The sequence below is a fragment of the Herpailurus yagouaroundi genome, unplaced genomic scaffold (assembly GCF_014898765.1).
Source record: "Herpailurus yagouaroundi ecotype Mexico unplaced genomic scaffold, PumYag 183, whole genome shotgun sequence".
In the NCBI taxonomy this organism is placed as follows: domain Eukaryota; kingdom Metazoa; phylum Chordata; class Mammalia; order Carnivora; family Felidae; genus Herpailurus; species Herpailurus yagouaroundi.
This window is the reverse complement of record NW_024412414.1, coordinates 2,230,583-2,252,417: the sequence shown is the minus strand read 5'-3', so window position 1 is coordinate 2,252,417 and position 21,835 is coordinate 2,230,583. Positions and strand designations below refer to the sequence as shown.

Below are 21,835 nucleotides of genomic sequence, written 5' to 3'. Positions count from 1 at the left end.
CAAGACCAATTTTGCTTTCAGCTCATCAGTTCTGTCTTCCTTGCTGACAGTGGGTACAACAGAACAGCCATTATTGAGGAGTGAGAGACCATGTAATCCCTCTCAGTGTTTCACGGTCCTTATCCTACCTGTCTACCTCACTGCCAGAGTGACAGAGTTCTGAGGTTCAAGAGAGAATATAATTGAAAGCACATTGTATAAAAGGGAAAGGGACTGTCATTCATTAAAAATGTTAACCCCTATGTGAGGCACTGGTCTGTGTGCTTACTTTTTTTTGTTGTTTATTTATTTATTTTGAAGGAGAGAGAGCATATACAGGTGTATATGTGAACATGGGAAGGACAGAGAGAGAGAGAGAGAATCCCGACACATGACTTGATCCCATGAATCATGAGATCGTCACTTGGGTGAAATCAAGAGTTGGACGCTTAACCAACTGAGCCACCCGGATGCCCCTTTGTGCTTACTTTTGTGATTAAAAAGACAACATAGAATCCCTGCCCTCAAAGAGCTTGTGGTTTGGGGCAGGTGGAGAGGTAGAATTTGTAAAAATAGAATATCAAGTAATAATAATAATAATAATTAATAATAATAATAAAATATTTGTTGAATGCTTGTGATGTGCTAGGCACTGTGCTGAGAGTTAAAATGAATTCCTATTTGAGCTGTATGACCACCCCTAAGGTCAGATATTCTCATTCCCACACCACTGATGAAAAAGAACTGGGGCTTAGAGTGGTTTGGTGACTCACTTGAGGTTGCCCAGCTGATAAGTGGTGGAACCAGGGCTTGGACCTCGGCCATGCAATTATATCTAAGGCATGATCTGGTAAATAGTGCTGAGGGAGGCCCAGGAGGGAGAGGTTTCCTTTGCTGGAGGCTCCAGGCAGGCTCAGTGGAGCATAGACAAGATGTATAAAAGTTGAACATTTGTGGGAGGCATTCTGGACCAGGGAGAGGGAGAAACAAATAGCTTGTTTGATGTTGCACCTTGCTATGTAAGTATATTATTGCCCTGGATTTATTTTCTGGATCATACTTCATGGCTCAGGCAAAGAGTAGAACTTGTTCGTGTTGCTAGATGTACGCCTGTTGTAGGGCACTGAGCCACTAGCAGGAGGCAGTAAACCAAAAGTGGACAGTGTGCCTTGGACAAGGCACAGTCTGGACAGGGTCATGTGCTGTTGGTGAGGCCTGAGAGAGGAAACTGATTTTCAGGAAGCATCGTTCATTACTTTGGATGCTGATTGTACCCTGGTTGTAATGTAATAGTTATGAACTGTGATGTTGCCATTTCTTTGAGTTAAACCTCTGAAATTCACCAGTCTAGAAATTCACGAATCTACCTTGCTGTTTTTTCTTTTTCTTTTGAAATAATTATAGATTTGCTGTCAGTTGCAAAGATAGTAGAGTTCTACCAGGAAATGAGGCCTGGCACAACATGTGTATATAGTTCTGTCATTTCATCACGTGTGTAGATTACCATTGCCACAAAGACATTCCTTTATCTCCATCCCCCTCCTATTATCCCTAATCCCTGGCATCTGGTAACCATTAAGCTGTTCTCCATATCTATAGAATTTTGCCATGTTGAGAATGTTATAAAATGAAAGCATATAGTACATGACTTTTTGAGATTGGCTTTTTCATACAGCATGAAGCCCTGGAGGTGTATCAATGATTTGTTTCTTTTTATTGCTGAGTAATATTCCATCTAATCTTATCTTCCTTTATATATTTTGTGTTGAAGGCTTGTGGTCTCCTGAACAGAAGTCTGTCTCCAAACATAAATCCAGTAGCAAGATCACCTGCTGCAGGTGAGTTAAAGGCAGCTCTGAAGGTAGGCTTTATATCCCCTCCTCTTCTAAACAGACTCTTAGAATCTGGTTAGGTCACACAGTGGAAAAGTTCTTGCGTGACCTAGTTGGTTTGGGCCCCTATGTTTTCTCTTTTCTTTTACTGTCTCCTTGATGGGAGGGACCTGTGCCTTTGATCATCAAGCAAAAGAGAACTACAAGTTGCCTTCCTGTAATTATCTAGTAATAAGTTTCCTCAGCTAGAAAGCTATACTCAGTGGAGGTTTTCTGGAGGTGCGAGGCTGTCCTTGTCCAGGCAGCATGTGTGCTAAGAGAAAGCATAGGCTTTGATACTAGACCTGGATTTAAATCCAGATTTAGTCACTGATAGGCTCTGTGACCCTAGGAGGTTCCTCATTTTACAAATAGAGATAAAAATACTCAATAGGGCTGTTGTGAAATGTGCACAAACTGAGTATAAAACAACACAGTACCTGATGCATTAAAGACTCTATAAATAGGAGCTATTCTGGCTGTGCAGATTCTGAATGTAGCCATTCTTTCAATATCTGTTAAGCACCTACTTATTTGAGAAGCTAGGTATACACCAAGACACAGATTCTGTTCTTAGGTGATCTTATAGTAGGAGGAGGTTGAAATGGTGAGTGGAGAATAGAGGCTGGCTCAGTGTTGCAAGCACAAGCTAAGGGCTTTCATGGAGGCATGTACAGAAAACCGTGGGAGCTCAGGAAAGGGTGATACTGCCTTCACATCTCACTGTTGATTTTAAAAATAAATGGGGCTTGATGTTTGGTCCTCTGATTTTTATATCAGGACCAGGATGAGCCCTTCTGTTGCTGCCTCATTAGACTATATTTTGACCAGGGCATCCTCCTCACTGGCTTTACCTTCTGTGTGTTCCTTTCCCTCTCCCCATGCCCTTTCGTTGGTTGTATGAACAGCTGGACAAATGATGGTCAGTACCTGGCTCTAGGAATGTTCAATGGGATCATCAGCATACGGAACAAAAATGGTGAGGAAAAAGTGAAGATTGAGCGGCCAGGGGGCTCCCTCTCCCCCATATGGTCCATCTGCTGGAACCCTTCAAGGTAATCTTATAGCTGTCCTCCTTCTAGGACAAATACTATTAAGAAAAAGAGCTTTCTCAGCAGGCTGAATTCTCTTCCTAAGGTGTCCCTCCATTCAAAAGCTTCTCACTCCATTTGACTGATCTGTTCTGGAACCCATTCCATTTGAATGGAATTTTTTAAGAGCCCATCTTGAGTTTTGGAATGAATCCCAGAGATTTTAGCTAAGCAGATGAACTATCTAGGCCAGTCCAAAGCATGTGTGCGCGCGCACGCGCTTGTGTGTGTGTGTGTGTGTGTGTGTGTGTGTGTGTGTATGTATGTATGTGTGTTTGTGTGTGCATATGCTACAGAAAGCCCATTTCTTTATGAATTAATAGCTCACCTGTTTGCTGTGGCTTTATTTGGGTCTTTTCCCTTTTTCATTTCTTCCCTTCAATTCTGGGCAGAACATGTGCCCACCCAATAATAAATAGCTGTTTCATGAGCCTTTTTTGCTGCCCTTGCCAAAAAAGTAAAAATTAAGTCTAGAAATGTCCTCAAAGCCTATAGTTCCACAAACAATTGGCATCTACCTTCTCAAAGCTTACACACACTTTCCCTCTTCTGCCCATGTGACTTTAAGGGTAGACTAATAACTTTAGGTGCTATTTGTATAATCCTCTAATATTATTAAATTCCTGGTAACCCCCACAAAGTCCTTTGAAGTAAAGGACTTAATTGTTTACCAGCCCAATGTCATTTTACAGGTGGTACCTACTTGATTTACAAGGTTGTTTGATTCCATTGCCTTTCTTACACCAGATTATTATGCTTCTTCCTGAATAATTGTGTCCAGCCCAGGACTGTACCATGCATATCTAATGCCTTCAAAGGCCATTAGCCTACCCCAGAGTTCCTGCTGTTTGATTTTGTGGCCACAGATGACTTTGTGGCTGCACGGTACCATTTTTAATTCATGAGAAGCAGGATGCCCAATATACCTGGTTGCTGTCCTCTTCCGGGCAGGGTTCAGGGGCTTCTTGACAGGTTTTGAAATTATAGCTTTAGTGCAGTTCTAGGCAACATGATTGTGAACAACCACTTACTATCTACAGCCGATGGGAGAGTTTCTGGATGAACAGAGAAAAGAGGATGACCAGGAAGTCATGGTCGACAGATATTTTCAGGAAATCCCTTCCACTCTGAAGTCAGCAGTGTACAGTAGTCAGGGTAGTGAGGCAGAGGAGGAAGAACCAGAGGAAGAGGACGACAGTCTCAGGGACGACAACTCGTGAGTGTGTCCTGAGGAGCAAGAGCCCCCCTCCCCCCTTGGAAGGGTCAAGGCCCCAGCAGAGACCTGCCAGGCAGACACTGCTCTGAAGTCCCTTTCTTTTTTTTTTTTTTTCAACGTTTATTTATTTATTTATTTATTTATTTATTTATTTATTTTTTAATTTTTTTTTTTTCAACGTTTATTTATTTTTGGGACAGAGAGAGACAGAGCATGAACGGGGGAGGGGCAGAGAGAGAGGGAGACACAGAATCGGAAACAGGCTCCAGGCTCCGAGCCATCAGCCCAGAGCCTGACGCGGGGCTCGAACTCCCGGACCGCGAGATCGTGACCTGGCTGAAGTCGGACGCTTAACCGACTGCGCCACCCAGGCGCCCCTGAAGTCCCTTTCTAAGAGGTTTGGGGGAATTGTTGGTGAAAGCTCCCCCAGCAAGGGGGAGAGCCCACCCTTATAATTTATGTTATAAAATGATTCTTTGGGAAACTTAGGAAATACTGAAAATCTAAAGGAGAAAGCTCCAACTTTTTTGTAAAACCCTATCCGCTGAGGGAATCATTATTAGCATTTCAGTGTATTTCCCCCTCAGTCTTTCAGTGTGTTCGTATGATTAAATAAATCATATCTGACTCTTTTTTTCCACTTAGCCATCATAAAGCAGTCTCTTTCTGGTAACATTAATGGTCCTTTTAAAAAGAGGATTTTTAATACCTGCATAGGATACGCTGTGTGGATGCATCATAATTCATTTAACACTTCCTCTATTACTAGACACCTTTCTTAGCCTGTTCCCATAGTGTACCTTACCTTGCATTTGACAGGACATGTATCGGAGAGGAAGCCCTTGCCTTACCCACAATCCTCACACCCAAATCCTGGCTGTCTAGGCATTCTCTCTTCTTTTTGATCGAGTTTGCCTATAAGGAAAACATTGGCATACTGGAATGGGGAAACCTGGGGTAGCCAGGATATTCTGATTGGGCAAAAGTGATCTAGCTTGGGACTTTGCAAACTGTGCTCTTTGATATCTGGGGTTCTTTGGAAGAAGGAGGTGGGAGATGAGGGACAAGGAAAGGAGCAAAGGGTGGGCTTCAGGTCCCTATTTTTGCTTCAGTCAGATCGGCCCCTTTTATTGCTTGACATGAGATTTTGTCCCACTTCCAGGAATAAAAAAGAAAAGGGAAAAAGGAGGTTGAAAACTACCAATCCAGTTGATACATGTGACCTCCATAAGAAGGTTCACCATGGGCTGGGTTCCTGGACTGTGTTTGGACCTCATATGAATCCTACAGAGTTCACCTGCAGGTCCCTTCCTGTTAACATCCCTCTCCATCTTCATCTCTTTTCCCTTAGTTGTGAATTAGTGCCTATATTTGCCAGTTTGCCACCCTTGGCTATGTTTTGCCAGTGAGGCTGCACCCCGCCTTGCCTGCATATCTAATGGTGCTACCAGATGACCTCAGGCCCTGGGCTTGAAAATTAATAAACAAAGAGGAGGCAACATTAGGTGGACTAAGACCAGGTCTCAAGGGCTGAGAATGTCTGTCTCTTGAACTAGATTCCCAAGTAGCTTGATCCCCAGCCTCAGCTGAAGAGGTTTCTCCAGTGTGCTGGTCCTACGGCCCTAGTCCCAAGGCACTGATTCTGATAGGTGGTCAGTTTCAAAGGCAATTACTGGTCTTCAGAGAGCACACTGTATTTTATTCATCTAGTCAGAAACCATTTCACCTGTTTGAGGACCCTAACTGTGAGAGAACTGATCTTTAGGTGTTGATTTTCCCTCTTCAGGAAGTGCAAGCAAACTTCCTCTCTGTCCATTAAAACATCAGACAACCCATTGCCCTTTCATTGCAATAGATTTGCTTCATCGTATCCCCACATTTTATTTTATTTTATTTTATTTTTTTCTCAACGTTTTTTATTTATTTTTGGGACAGAGAGAGACAGAGCATGAACGGGGGAGGGGCAGAGAGAGAGGGAGACACAGAATCAGAAACAGGCTCCAGGCTCTGAGCCATCAGCCCAGAGCCCGACGTGGGGCTCGAACTCACGGACCGCGAGATCATGACCTGGCTGAAGTCGGATGCTTAACCGACTGCGCCACCCAGGTGCCCCTATCCCCACATTTTATAGTACATAAATAAAAGGCACTCTTGGCTCTACAACCTTGTGCTTTCTTAGCACTGCTCTCAGGAAGCTTTGAAATGAGGGGTTTAGCTTCTTCACTGTGGCAGAGGCCCAGCACCACAGCCTATGGTAGGGCATTCAATGAAATAACAGATCCCAGAAGGATCACCTTGCCTCATCCCACTGGACTGATTGATGGGTTGGCCCATGTTAACAACTTTTGGCCTTAGTATTGCTATATAACATTTGGTAATCTGACAGTCTGGCCAGGGGTTTCTTTTTCCTGTTGTTTGTTAAACCCTTAGGGCCACAGTTCTCAGGCCATGGCCCCACATAACCTCTTTTGTCTTCTGTTGATTAGAGAGGAACATAATGACATCCTGGCTGTAGCTGACTGGGGACAGAAACTATCCTTTTACCAACTGAGTGGAAAACAGGTATGTAGTTCTGTACAAACCCAGTGGGAGATACAATTGCAGTCATGCTTGTTATAATCTGTTCGCTTTTAGAGGTTATATTTTTGGTAATTATACATTATTATTCTTGTTGGCTCCTGTTTATTGAACATTTACTTTGATACCAGGTACTATGCCTAGGTTTTGCATACTTTATCTCATTTAATTCTTACAAACCCCTGCAAAGTAGGTACACTGGTTATTAACTTTTTAGAAACGAGTAGACAAGACTCAGAGCATGAAATAAAGATTATACCCAAGGTCCCACACTGCTAGTAAATGGGTAGCATCTGAGATTGAAACCCAGCTTGTTCTGACTCTAAAGCCTTGGTCTTAGTTATGACTCTGCCTTCCTTTATTTGCTTTATTCATTCTGTAGACATTAATGAGCACCCACTTAGGTCAGACCTTCACCTGTGCTAGGAGCTACTGACATATAACTGTGTAAATTAATGCCCCTGTTCTTTTTTTTTTTAATTTTTTTTTCAACGTTTATTTATTTTTTGGGGGACAGAGAGAGACAGAGCATGAACGGAGGAGGGGCAGAGAGAGAGGGAGACACAGAATCGGAAACAGGCTCCAGGCTCTGAGCCATCAGCCCAGAGCCCGACGCGGGGCTCGAACTCACGGACCGCGAGATCGTGACCTGGCTGAAGTCGGACGCTTAACCGACTGCGCCACCCAGGCGCCCCTTAATGCCCCTGTTCTGAGAGCTCACAGGCTGATAGGGACACAGTTGATGGCCAACAGTCCCAGTGCAGCATGATACATGGCATCTTTTTTTTTTTTTTTTTAATTTTTTAGTATTTATTTTTGAGAGAGAGAGAGTGTGAGTGAGGGAAGGGCAGAGAGAGAGGGAGACACAGAATCTGAAGCAGGATTCAGGCTCTAAGCTGTCAGCACAGAGACTGACACAGGGCTTGAACTCATGAACCACAAGATCATGACCTGAGCCGAAGTTGGATGCTTAACCTACTGAGCCACCCAGGCACCCTGATACATGGTATCTTAAAGAGATGTACAGATAGACTGCCATAGGGACACAAAAGGGGATAACACCACTGCTTGGTGGAAATGAGAGATTTTGAGCAAGATAAACAAGAGTTTGCTAGGCAGAGGACATTGGGAATAGTGTTTCAGGCAGTGGAAATAGTATCTACAAAGGTAGGGAGGAATGAAGGTATATGTCAACTCAGGGAACAGTGTATTGTTCAGAGTGACTGGATCCTGAGAATTGTGGACAAAAGATGGAACTAGAAAGGAAGATGGGGACATGATTCTAAAGGGCCTGAGTAGTGTGAATTAATTAGGGGTTTGAACTTCATATACTGTAAGTATTTAGGAGTCATTGATTTAGGTAGGGAGGGACTTGGTCAGCTTTCTGTTTCAGAATTCCTTGTTTCTGTGGAGGGTACACTAAAATAGAACCTGGTGGTAGGAAAACCTGTTATAGTCAGAAGACACCAAGGATTAGACTGAAGGTGGTGGGGATGGCTTAGGTACCACAGCCTAACAGGTGAGAAATACAGCCTGTTCAACGGAGCCTTTGTTTAGTAATATTCTTAGTCCTTAAGAGGGGTTTCAGTTATGTAGCCTAGTTTGGGGGCCATTTCTTTTCTACCTCATCATTTGTCTTTTTTTTTTTTTCATAGTTGAGTAAAGACAAGATAAAAATAGTGAAGTGTCTTCTGAGTTTCCCATGGCTGATTTCCCCAAACCCTCACTTTAATTATCTTGTATCTAGCCCTGGACTATCTGTTCATCCACTTGATGTGTGTATATCATCATTCAACACATATTTATTGGTACATCTATTGTGTACCAGGCACTGGGCATATGTATTGGAAGTTCTTGGGAACAAATAACCACACTACACAGAGAGAGAATGGAGTCTTGTTGCTACAGTGACAATAAAAAAGAACTTGACCTGGTGGTCAGGGCCATGGGAAGTATCTTGCATGTATGTAGCACTAGAGCTCATGTTGTGGCCCAGAGTTTTTGAATGATAAGCAACCTAACTCTGCTGAGATAACCCACTTGGTTTGGGACAGTAAAATTGTTTCCTTAGTGGTTGTCTTTTAAATCTGGGAAGATTTAGAATTAAATATAGGATGATGAAGTAAATCAAACCTATACTTTTGTGTTGGTCTTAGGTATATACAATTTGTGTATTTTTAGCTTTTTAAGTGTTTGTAATGTTTAAGGGTATCTGGGTTAATGATAATAATAGCTAACATTTATTGAGTTTCAGGCATTGTATAAACTCTTTATAAGGTTAACTCTTTTAATCTTTGTAACAACTCTGTGAGGTATGTACTGTTACCACCACTTTACGTGTAAGAAAGTTGAGGCACAGAGAGGTTCAATGACTGCCCAAAGTCATACAGTATAGTTAGTGCCCAAGTGTGGTTTGGAACCCAGGCAGGCTGATGCTAGAATCCATACTAGAATATCTATCATATCTGTCTTGTGATGACCATTTAGAAGTTGTAATTGAGTAATCAATTTATATGTCTGATTTTAAATTGAAAGATGTAAGAAATTTTTAGTAAGTACCTAAGTAATATTGGAATGTTAAAGAGATTCATTATATTTTCTGTCTTGGGGTGGGGTGGGGGATTATTACTGATCTTCCTGAATCTATATATTTATGTCTTTATTCTTTCAGCAAATGTGGAATAATTCTTTGTTATTTCTTCAAATAATTTTTCTTCTTCATTCTCTCCTTTCCTTCTGGGTCTCCAATTACACATTAGACCTTTTGATACTGTTCTCCAGGTCATTGAGGCCCTTTTCATTTTTTAAGTCTCCCCCCCCCCCCCATCTGTTGCTCAGTTTTCAACTTCATTGACTCTTCTGTCATCTGTAATATTTCTGTTAAGCCCATCCAGTGAATTTTTGTTTCAGTTATTTCATTTTTCAGTTCTAGATTTCCATTTGATTCTTTTTTATTATTTGTTCATTCATTATAGATGTAGACATATTTGCCTTTATATCCTTGGTCATAGTATAATAGCTATTTTAACATTTTCATATGCTAATTTGTATCTGAATTATCTTGGGGTCAGTATCTACTCATTGTCTTTTCTCTTGAATATGGTTCATATTTTTGTGCTTTTTGGAATTTTGGGTTATATTCTGGACATTGTAAATGATACATCATAGGTACATCATAGGGATTAATTTCTGTCATGTTCCTCTGAGGATTATTGTGTAGTTGTTTTGTTTTTTGTTTTTGTTTTTTAAGTTTATTTATTTTGAGAGAGAGAGAGAGCACGCTGTAGTTGAGCTTTTTTAAAACAGGTAGTTAACTTTGCTGGACTCAACATTCAAACTCCATCTTTCTAGTGTGAGCAGCAGCTGAAGTCTCTGTTCAGCTCTTTAGCCTTGCTGGGCTGCTTGGCATCTGCCCCACATGTGTGTAGTTCAGGGAACTCCAGATATTCAACAGAGTGTATGTGCAGAATTTTGGCTCTCCCTCTGCATGTCTCTTTTCTGGGATTTCCCACCTCATTTTTAAGCTGTCATGGCTTGAAATTCTGTGCTCATCCAACAGGGTGCTGATAGGGCCTGCCCTCAGGCAAAAAGCCATTAAAAAAATAAGAAACTCACCTAGGGCCAGTCCTTTCTTCCAAATGCTCATGTGTCTTCAGTTTTTGTCTGCTTCTGGTTGCTCTGTAGTGCCTTCAGGTGGTTGTAATTTATAGTTGGTTCAGCATTTATAGTTGTTACCTGCAGGAGAGTTGGCCTAGTGGGAACTAGTGAGCCATTACCAGAAGCTGCAAACCTTCTATGTCATGACTCATAAGATTTTTTTTAGTTTTCTTACTATCAATTACTATCATTACTATAAGTGCTAGGGGATTTACTACCATTATATAAGTGCTAGGGGAATTTTGGTGTTAGGCATTTGAAAATTTTATAAAGGAAAATTGAATATATAAAATTAATAATTACAATTTATTAATTAAAAACAATTTTTTAACATTTATTCATTTTTCAGAGACAGAGACAGTCTCTGAAGGGGCAGAGAGAGAGGGAGAGAGAGGGAGACACAGAATCTGAAGCAGGCTCCAGGCTCTGAGCTCTCAGCCGAGACCCCGACGTGGGGCTCAAACCCACAAACCATGAGATCATGACCTGAGCCAAAGTCGGATCCTTAACCAACTAAGCCACCCAGGTGCCCCAAAATTATTGCAATTTAAATTAGTTTAAGGGAATCAACTAAAATCCCTTAAACTAAGGGATTTTAAAATCTGTTCAAAATTTAATTCAGTAAATGATAATCAGAGGCCCCTTTTCAATTAGTTGTTTACTTTTGCTAGACTTATAAATAGAAAATATTTGTAAATTGAACTTAAAAACTTAATGAGGAACCAGGTTTTTAGGATTTTTTTTTTTAATTTTTTTTCTCAACATTTATTTATTTTTGGGACAGAGAGAGACAGAGCATGAACGGGGAAGGGGCAGAGAGAGAGGGAGACACAGAATCGGAAACAGGCTCCAGGCTCTGAGCCATCAGCCCAGAGCCTGACGCGTGGCTCGAACTCACGGACCGCGAGATCGTGACCTGGCTGAAGTCGGATGCTTAACCGACTGCGCCACCCAGGCGCCCCTAGGATTATTTCTTTAATAAACTGTTGTTGTGAGGTTTTGGTTTTTTTTGCCTATTTAACAATGGTAATCATAAATAGTCTTTTTATTTACAAAAAGCACCCTCAGGGCAGCAAAAAAACTCCAGTGACCATAAGGAGCTTGGGTTTTTTAACAGGTTAAAAGGGGAGAGAGGACATCAAATTAAACCTGTAACTACAGAGCATTGAGAGCAGTGCTGTGGGGGAGGTGAGCACAGGGCCATGGGAACACAAAGGAGGGAGCATCCTTGGGTAGGGTGAAGAGATAGGGGATGTTTTTTGTAGGAGATGACACCTGGTGGAGAGAGAGAGAGGGAGGATAGTTCTGGCTGGGGTGGTGGTGGAGAATAGCACTTGTGAGGACATGAAGGTCTGAAAGAGCAGGGTCTGCTTGGCAAACTATAAGATGTTTATCTTGGCCAAGGGAGCTGAGCTCAGGAGCTTGACCTTCATCCTAAAAGCTAAGGGGACAGTACCAAAACTGAAAGACAACTCATAGAATTGGAGAAAATTTTTACAAATCATATATCTAATAAGGGACATATATCTGGAATATACAAAGAATTCTTACAACTCAATAATAAAAAGACAACCCAATTAAAAACTGGAAAAAGGATTTGAATAGAGATTTCTCCAAACAAGATATACATGTGGCCAAATAAGCACATGAAAAGGTCCTTAACATCATTAGACATCAGGGAAATGCAAATCAAAATCATACCCACTGGGCTGGAAAAACTGGAACCCTTACATACTACTGGTATGAATATAAAATGTTACGGTCACTTTGAAAAATACGGCAGTTCCTCAGAAGGTTAAACATAAAGTTACCAGCTGATCCAGCAATTTCACTCCTGGATATATGTATCCATAAGAGATGAAAACATGTCTGCATAAAAACTTGTACACAAATACCCATAGCACCATTATTCATAATAGTCAAAAATTACACATGGCCATTAACTGATGAATAGATAATAAAATGTGGTATATTCATGTAATGGATTCCATGTAATGGAATATTATTCAGCAATGAAAAAGAATGAAGTACTCATACACGCTACAATATGGATGAGTTGGTCACAAAAGGCCACAAATTGTGTGATCCAATTCATAAATTGTGAGATCCCATCTCCCATTTGGAGATTTGTGAAATCTGCAAAGTAGGCAGAACTATAGACACAGAAAGTAGATTAGTGGTTGACAGAGGAGGGAAAGAAAAGAGAATTGAGATCGACAGCTACCAGGTATGTGGTTTCTTTTTGGGGTGATAGAAATGTTCCAGGGGCGCCTGGGTGGCGCAGTCGGTTAAGCGTCCAACTTCAGCCAGGTCACGATCTCGCGGTCCGTGAGTTCGAGCCCCGCGTCGGGCTCTGGGCTGATGGCTCAGAGCCTGGAGCCTGTTTCCGATTCTGTGTCTCCCTCTCTCTCTGCCCCTCCCCCGTTCATGCTCTGTCTCTCTCTGTCCCAAAAATAAATAAACGTTGAAAAAAAAAATTAAAAAAAAGAAATGTTCTGAATTAGTGATGATGTTTGCATAATTAACTGCACACTTTTTTTAAATGTATATTTACTTTGAGAGAATGCACACACATGTGCACACCATATGCGTGCACGCACACACATACAGGTGAGCAAGCAGGGGAGGGGCAGAGAGAGGGAGAGAGAGAATCCCAAGCAGGCTTCGCACTGACACAGGGAGCCTGAGCCAAAATCAAGAGTCGAATGCTCAACCAACTGAGCCACCCAGGCATCCCAATTATACACTTGAAGTGGGTGAATTGTATGGTATATGAGTTATACCTCAGTAAGGTTGTTATAAAGAGAAGTATGATGGGTGTAGTTTCAGAACAGAGGACAGTTTTTTAAACCAGATGAATTTAGCATTATGAAATACTTGGGAAGGGGAAGGGGAAGGGGAAGGGGAAGGGGAAGGGGAAGGGGAAGGACCAACCTGAGGGGAACCATTGAAATCCTTGCAAAGGCTGTGTGTGGAGGAGGCCTGTGGGAGAAAGTCCCAGTGGGAGGAGGGTCCAGATTGGCCGAGGAGCTAAGACACACACCTGGAGCAGCTAGTGGGACTCCGGGAGATAACTGCCAACTCAAGCAGTGGAGGATTCAGCTGTGTGGAGGGGAGAAGCAGGGTGCTCCAGAGGAGGCTGGCCTGTGTTCATGATGGAATCACACAGGAGTTAACTCTGGCCAGCTTGCCCTTGTCTTCTTGACTCCCCCCATTAAAGTCATTAGGAAAAGCCCTTAATTGTATTGTGAATAGTATGGATTTAGGAATGGTTTTTCCCTTGGTGTGTGTTCTCTTTCCTCAGATTGGGAAGGATCGGTCACTGAACTTTGACCCCTGTTGCCTCAGCTACTTTACTAAAGGGGAGTACATTTTGCTGGGAGGGTCAGACAAACAAGTATCCCTTTTCACCAAGGACGGAGTACGGCTTGGGACTGTTGGGGAGCAGAACTCCTGGGTGTGGACGTGTAAAGTGAAACCTGACTCCAACTACGTGGTAAGAAGAAGTCCATTCTGTTGGGCTGTTGCCTGACTAGGCACAGACATCAGCCATGTTTAGCCAGTCAGATCCTTGACATTTGCTCCTGACAAATGGGAGGGCAGACTCTTTCTCCAGAGAGAGCTGGGAATTGACAACTCTCTTTCCCTACAGGTGGTAGGCTGCCAAGATGGCACCATTTCCTTCTACCAGCTTATTTTCAGTACTGTCCACGGTCTCTACAAGGACCGGTATGCCTACAGGGATAGCATGACTGATGTCATCGTGCAGCACCTGATCACTGAGCAGAAAGGTAAAAGGCAGACTTTGGGAAGAGGGATAGGTTGAGAGGACTGCTGACAGAGCAAGTAAAATGATAGGAAATGTTCCTCCTCAGTCTTTTGGAAACACATTGGACTACTGGTTCTTCTTTTGGTTTTTTCTGAGGGTAAGGGGAGGATGTACATGTCTTTGAGAATCTAAAGAAAGCAATAAACCCTCTCTCGAAAAAAAAAAAAAAAAGGCACAGACTCACATAATTTTGCTGCTGCCAATTCCAAGGGGGACGTGGACTTCTTGACTAAGGGAAGGATAATGTATGACACATCAGAGCCAAGGTGGCTGAGCTGCATCAGTCTTTGTGGATGTGTATCCTCTCTGGTGTGGATATACTGGAATGCTTCTCTCTCACCTTCATCTCCACTTGCCTGCTGGTGGGTCCTTACCCCAGAGGTAAGCAGGGATAATGGGTCATCACACGCTTAGAAGATCTGGGTTCCAGGCCTAGCACAGTCAGTCTGAACCTCAGCCTCCTCCGCTGTCCACCCAGTAGCCATGCTGATTAAATGGGCTAAGGATCCACTTATTTCAGGTGTATTCATATACAGATGTTTGGCCACAGCACACTGCCTGGTGCCTGTGTGTGGGTATGCACACTGAGGGTTGTCTTACAGATTCAGTGGCATCCTTTGGTTCCCATATGGGAGCACCTCTGTTTGAAGATTCCAGCTGTGCTGGTGAGGGTATAGCTACTTGGGCAGTTCCCCAGTTTCCCTTATTGGGGACACTTTCTCCACCTGGTCTGCAGTTAGAGTGTGAGAGCCTAGTGTATACAGAAACTACATGCATTTCCCTGTTATTGAGGGTGGTGGGTGGGGAGTGGCCAGAGATGTGGGTATTTATTCAGATGGACTTCTGATCATCAGGGGCTGTTAATGCTGTGCAGAGGAGTTTTAAACTTATATTCAGTAAGTGATGGTAATGCTAAGAATTTTACTTTCCGTACTCAGGTGTAAGCTTTGGACCACAAAGATTGTATATGATTTTGGATTCCCATATTTAGTAGAGCTGATTGTACATATTAGACAGTCTGTAAAGATTTTTTTTTGATGGAAGTGTCTCCTTTAATTGCCATTAAATGACAGCTTTTAATTTCTCTGCCTTCTACCTTACTTAACGTCATGCTAGAGCTAGAATTTTTTTTTTTCTTTGACAGTTCGGATTAAATGCAAAGAGCTTGTCAAGAAAATTGCCATCTACAAAAATCGATTAGCTATCCAACTGCCAGAGAAAATCCTCATCTATGAGTTATATTCAGACGACTCGTCAGACATGCATTACCGGGTGAAGGAGAGGATTGTCAAGAAGTTTGAATGCAACCTCCTGGTGGTGTGTGCCGATCACATCATCCTCTGCCAGGTGGGCACCAGGTTGGAGGAATCGGGCTGAATCTTCTTCATGTTTCCTCCAAGGATAGGGTACCCAACTCATTGTTTTAAAGTTGGACACCAAGAAAGTCCCTTTCCCTCAAACTCAGTAGCTGTTCATTGCTTTCATTTTATTGACATCTAGAGGAGTTGGACTCTACCGGAAAGTCATGGACCATAAGTAGGAAAATTCCTTTTTGTATTGCAAAGCACTTTGTTATACTAGGATCATACATATTTTAATGACTTAAAGCATATACTGATAGAAATGATCATTTTTTTGGTAAATATATGTAATATATATATTACATGTATATTTTACTATCTGTTAAACAAAAATATTTATGATATCAAGTCAAAAATAGTAAAGGAAGTTTTACTTTTTGAGAGATTTTTTTCACAGAAAAAAATTTTTCAACTTAGAGCTTCCTAGAAAATGTCTAAGTCAATGCCAAGAGAAGTTTGGAAAGACTTTGAGATAAGGCCAGCCCAGCATCTTTCTTGGAAGTAGAGGTAGATTTGGATTCATAAAAGTAGGCCTGTTGGAAGTGATAAAGTTTTAAGAAATCCTTTAGCAATCACTGTATGTATGGGCACCTGGGTGGCTCAGTCAGTTAAGTGTCTGACTCTTGGTTTTGGCTCAGTCATGATCTCACAGCTTTGTGGGTTCGAGCCCTGCATCAGGCTCTGTGCTGACAGCATGGAACCTGCTTGGGATTCTCTCTCTCTCTCTCTCTCTCTCTCTCTCTCTCCTTCTCTTTTTCTTTCTCTCTCTCTCTCTCTCCCTCCCTCCCCCTCTCCCTCTCCCTCTCTCTCTCTCTCTCTCTCTCTCCCTCCCTCCCCCTCTCCCTCTCCCTCTCTCTCTCTCTCTCTCTCTCTCTCTCTCTCTTTGCCTCTCTCCCTCTCTCCCTGCCCCTTCTCAACTCACACTGTGTCTCTCTCAAAATAAATAAACTTAAAAACCACTGTATGTAAGATACAATTAAAACCTCCCTTATGTCTAGAACTAAAAGCAGTTTTCAGGTGCAACAAGTTATAGGATAGATGTGGCAAAAAGATATGCTTTTGGATGCTGCCTTTGGCTGTGGCTGCCTAGAGGTCTGCACAGAAGATGTGAGGCTGAGCTGGGCTCTGTGGTGAAGGCTGTGTGAAGGATTAACGAACAATGCCAGTCATGGGGACTAGATCCAATAGACCCTGAGGTATTTTTCATCCCTCACATGCAGGAACACCTGGGGAGGGCTGGGAACACTTACTCTGTCAAATATCCATGCAGAACTGGGTTTGCTTTCTAGGAGAAACGGCTACAGTGCCTGTCCTTCAGTGGAGTGAAAGAGCGGGAGTGGCAGATGGAGTCTCTTATTCGCTATATCAAGGTGATTGGTGGCCCTCCAGGAAGGGAAGGTCTGTTAGTAGGCCTGAAGAATGGACAGGTGAGTGTTCTCAGGTGTCTCCCATCAGGCTGATAATCTGTGTGCTGACACAGGGACCAGTCTCATTACAACCCTGAATGGTTTCTTGGGGCAGGAAAAGGGTGTCCCCCACCCCACATTTGCCATAGGCACATTGGAGGGCAACCCAGATTTTCATGTTTTGAGAACAGCTTCAGGCCAAAGACTTCTAGCATGCGCATCCTGGCAGGGTTGGCACTGTGGCCTCTGGGCTGCCTGTAGAGTGGATTAGTGGGTTTAAGGGCATCCAGAAGGTGGGAGATTTGTTAGAGGTGCAGTTTCAGTGGCTTGCTAAGGAGGGAGGCATAGCTCATTCTTAGGTCAGATCCCTATTAGGGCAATGAATGGATTAAGGCAGTGAGTTTCAGCTTGTGTCTTAGAGGGTACTGGTCTTCAGGCAATTATTACTAGATATTGTAAGAAAACTGGGCCCTTTGCTCATATAGACATGGAAAATCTAGGTTATACAAAGTTAAACAGATTTGTGTGTGTGTTCTTTGCTCAAAATAAGAAAAGTTCTAAGTGGGCTACATGGAAATTTGAAAGTGAGAATATAACCGCATTAGCCTGAGAGCCAAGCTGTCTAGCAGATGGCTTGTGGCTGAGGCTTATCAGGCCTTTCCTGGGGACAGAAGTCATGAAGTATGAATTAGTGCGGGTTGCAGGGTAGCACTACCAAAGGGTGGAAAGTCTGCTTCTTTCTCACGGTCAGCTGTCACTTCCATTGTGAGACCTGAGAACGTGGATTTTGGGGGCAGGTCAACCTGGGATCATGTTTGTGCTTAGCTGCTTACTGGCTGTATGACCCTAGGCAGGTCACATTGCCACTCTGAGACTGAGGTTTTACAAATCAGGATAATGCTTCATGTTGCATAAGGCTGTCAAAAATAGTCAATAACTGATAGCTGTCATCATCCTTATCATCATCATCATCATTATTTTGCTGTAGTTACACCAGATGTCTTGTCAGTGTTTAAAGTAGCCTCTTCCTGGGGCGCCTAGGTGGCTCAGTCAGTTAAGCGTCCGGCTTCGGCTCAGGTCATGATCTCACGATTCATGAGTTCGAGCCCTGCGTCAGGCTCTGTGCTGACAGCTCAGAGTCTCAAGCCTGCTTCAGATTCTGTGTGTCCCTCTCTCTCTGACCCTTCCCCGTTCATGCTCTGTCTCTCTCTGTCTCAAAAATAAAAAATAAAAACATTAAAAAAATAAAATAAAAAAATAAAGTAGCCTCTTCCTGTGTTAGTGTGACTCAGATCTCCCAACTCTGAAGTTTGGGTAATGTTATTAACAAATCCCCGTCAAGCAGACATTTAAGAGAGTTTCTTGCATCTTGGGGCTCGTCATTACTTTGGCAACCTCTGAGGAACTGTACTTCTGGTTTCCTAAGGATAAGTCCCCGCTCCCTTCTTTTGATGAGTCCTTTTCTCTGCACAGAGCCTCTGTTGAAGTTAGTGGGAGTTGTGCTTGTAGAACACATGGGATTCCAATACCTGGCAGAGTTCCAGAGTCTTGTTGCCATGGTAACTCACTTTTTTTTTTTTCCTCTCTGAAATTTTGCCAGATCCTAAAGATCTTTGTGGACAATCTCTTTGCCATCGTCTTGCTAAAGCAGGCCACAGCTGTACGCTGTTTGGACATGAGTGCCTCCCGTAAGAAGCTGGCCGTGGTGGATGAAAATGACATGTGCCTGGTGTATGACATCCATAGCAAAGAGTTGCTTTTTCAGGTGAAATCCCAGAGTTTCCATGACATGGTCCTTTGACTTCTTTTTTAGCTTCCTAGTTCCTGCAGGAGGTGCTCACGCTCTGGCTCCCAGGCAGATCTCTGGGAGGAGTGGTGACATGGAGGGGTATAGGCTTTGAGCAGGGGTGCAGAGCCCAAGTGGCCCCAGGGCACAGCCCACCCCCTCCCACACATGAGCTGCAGGAGCTGGAAAAAGTCTCTTTGGACTTTGGTTTCCTCACAGATAAGATGAGCAAGTAACACTTTTCTTTCTGTGAACCGTAAAGGAATAATAATAAATATCAGTGGGGCATGTGATAGGGTCTCAGTGTATTGTTCAATGAGATGATGATTCTTTTGCAAAAGGGCTTCTCACCTACTGGAGATATGCCTGTATCTATGAGTGACCTAAGACGTAGTAAAGAAATAGGACAAGTTTTGTCATCTGAAAGAAGGGAAGGCATGGGGGAAGCCCTCCCTTCTATTTATTTCACAAAGATGCTATAAGAGCCAGCAAAATGTGAACTGTTTGGGGGCATAGGCAGTTTACACACCATTTGGTCCTGTGGCCGGTGGAAGTGTGTCACTGGAGAAGAGAGCCCAAAGGCCTCATGCCCACCACCTGGCTGGCTTTCTGCCAGACTCAGTGCCACTCTTTGCCTGTATAGGGCTTTATAAGAGGTCAGGGCCCATTTGCCTGAAGCAAGCTTCCCCTAAAGCTGACTGGCTTCTTCAGCCACAAGTTTCCCAGTGTTAATTGGCAGATTGAGGTCCCCTTCTCAGGGCTCTTCTTTGTCCCTGGGAGCAGAATCAGCAGGACAGAGGGATGTTAGAGTGTAGGGAGCTGCCTCAGTCAGTTAGAAGGGGCCACCTGGCTACTGCTAGCCCAAGGTGGTTCCAGTAGATAACAACTCACTTATATCACTGTGGAGGCAGAGTGGTTAAGGGGAAAGAAAGAGCATAGGCTTTGTCTTCAGACAGACTTGGGCTCCAGTCCTACCCTCACCACTTACAGTGTGATCTCAAGCAAGTTAGCACAGTTCATTGAACCTGAATTTTTTATTCTCTCTGAAATTGAACTTGTAATTGCCCCCTCACAGAATTGCTACAGTACTAAACGAGACTACAGTAAGTAGCTCAGTGCCTTACAAAACATGGCCCTAAATGTTACTTTTCCTCTCCTCAGCCTCAACACTACCTCCTGTAGGTAGGTTAGCAGGCCTCCAGTTATGAATCTGTGTCTGAGCCTAGAACCATATAGGAATGGAAGGGTGTGTGTCCTTCCCCATCTCCACTGAAGGTTCTGTAGTAGCTAGGGAGGGTAATTCTCAGACCTTGTCAGAAGATATAAGCATTCCCAACTATCTTTTTTTTCTCTCCACTGCCCCTGCCCCCTGAAAATTAAAACAGCTCTATTGTTTTTGCTTAGTATAAAAGTAATCCATGCTCATTATAAAAGATTCAGACATTGTAAAAGATTCTAGGCAGAAAGGTATGAACATCTGCTCCCTGGGGTTCCATTGCTAAGCAGAAAACTTGTAGGAGAGGGAGTGCCCCCCCAGGGTGACTGTATTTCTACAGCATGAGAATTGTAAATGCAGAGATGATATATTATTTTATAATGTAAAAATAACAGTTTTTTTCCTTATGATAAAAAATAATAGATGTTTATGATCAAAAGAGAATTTCAGGCAAACGAAAAACATAAAAAATGGAAAAGCACCCACAATTCCACCCACCCCAAAACAATCACTGTTAATTCTTTGAAACATATCCTTTTATTTATTTTTGTTTGCTTGTTTTATTTTTGTTTTTACTTAGAGTTAGAGAGCACACACACACTGGAAAGGGGCAGGGAGAGGGAGAGAGAGAATCTTAAGCAGGTGCCACACTCAGTGTAGAGCCCAACGCAAGGCTCTATCTCATGACCACAGGATCATGACTGTGAGATCATGACCTGAGCTGAAGTCAGGAGTCAGGCACTCAACCAATTGAGTCACCCAGGCACCCTTGCTTGTTTGTTTTATTTTAGAGAGAGAGAAAGCGGGTGCACGTATGGGTTGGGGAGAGGGAGAGAGGGAAAGAGGAAGGGAGAGAGAGAGAGAGAGAGAGAGAGAGAGAACCCCAAGCAGGCTCCATGCTTAGCACGGAGCCTGACGCAGGGCTCAATCCCATGACCATGGAATCATGACATGAGCTGAAGTCAAGAGTCCGATGCTCAACTGACTGAGCCACCCAGGAGCCCTGCAACATATCCCTTTAAATCTTCTGTGTATAGCTGTGTGTACTCATTCTGTAACAGAAGTAAAGCCACTTTGCTCATTCTCTCAGTAGGTAATGATTAATATTTGGGATAATAATACTTTTTTTCAAAAGTAATGCTTGTTTATTAAAAAAATTCCAACATAAACAAGTGCATAGAGGCATAGAGGATTTTGCTTCTATGCTTCTATCCTTTTCTTCTGCTTCCCTTTTCCTCCCTTTTCCCCCATCCCACTCTTAGCAATTTAGTTTGATTCAGGCTTTAAAAAGTGCCTACTTGAATGCAGGAATGGTGGCAAAGGTCAGGGTGGTTGTCAAAGGATCCTTACTATTCCTGTTCCTCAGGAGCCAAATGCCAACAGTGTGGCCTGGAACACCCAGTGTGAGGACATGCTCTGCTTCTCAGGAGGAGGCTACCTTAACATCAAAGCCAGCACCTTCCCTGTGCACCAGCAGAAGCTACAGGGCTTTGTGGTTGGTTACCATGGCTCCAAGATCTTCTGCCTCCATGTCTTCTCCATGTCGGCCGTGGAGGTGCCGCAGGTAACCAGGGTGCTTGTCAGCTCTCAGCTGTGGCAGGGCAGACAAGACCCAGGAAGCCAGGCTATGCATTTGTGTATTGGGTGGGGGATGGATGGTGAGGAGAGAGGGAAGAGAGAGGAGTTGCAGTTATGATGTCATGGAAGGTACTCTGGACGAGAACCTGAAACTCTGTCTCTACCTTATACAACCTGTGTGTCTTTGGACAAACAGCTCCACCCTATTGAGCCTCCAATTCTTTCTGGTCTCCCTTTCCTGGTTGGGACAGGGAGGGGTATTCAGGGT

The 21,835-nt window shown here is 43.2% G+C and overlaps 1 protein-coding gene across 1 annotated transcript in view; it reads left to right on the top strand.

Annotated features, from left to right (window-relative positions):
• The window catches only part of IFT122 (intraflagellar transport 122), a 74,370-nt gene that overhangs the window by 17,093 nt on the left and 35,442 nt on the right, over positions 1–21,835 (top strand). Inside the window, 11 exon segments of the mRNA XM_040491909.1 lie at positions 1,751–1,817; positions 2,759–2,905; positions 3,982–4,010; positions 4,013–4,157; positions 6,644–6,719; positions 13,696–13,887; positions 14,044–14,182; positions 15,365–15,567; positions 16,871–17,008; positions 18,588–18,752; positions 21,356–21,553. Of these exon segments, the coding sequence (XP_040347843.1) occupies positions 1,751–1,817; positions 2,759–2,905; positions 3,982–4,010; positions 4,013–4,157; positions 6,644–6,719; positions 13,696–13,887; positions 14,044–14,182; positions 15,365–15,567; positions 16,871–17,008; positions 18,588–18,752; positions 21,356–21,553 (1,499 nt within the window).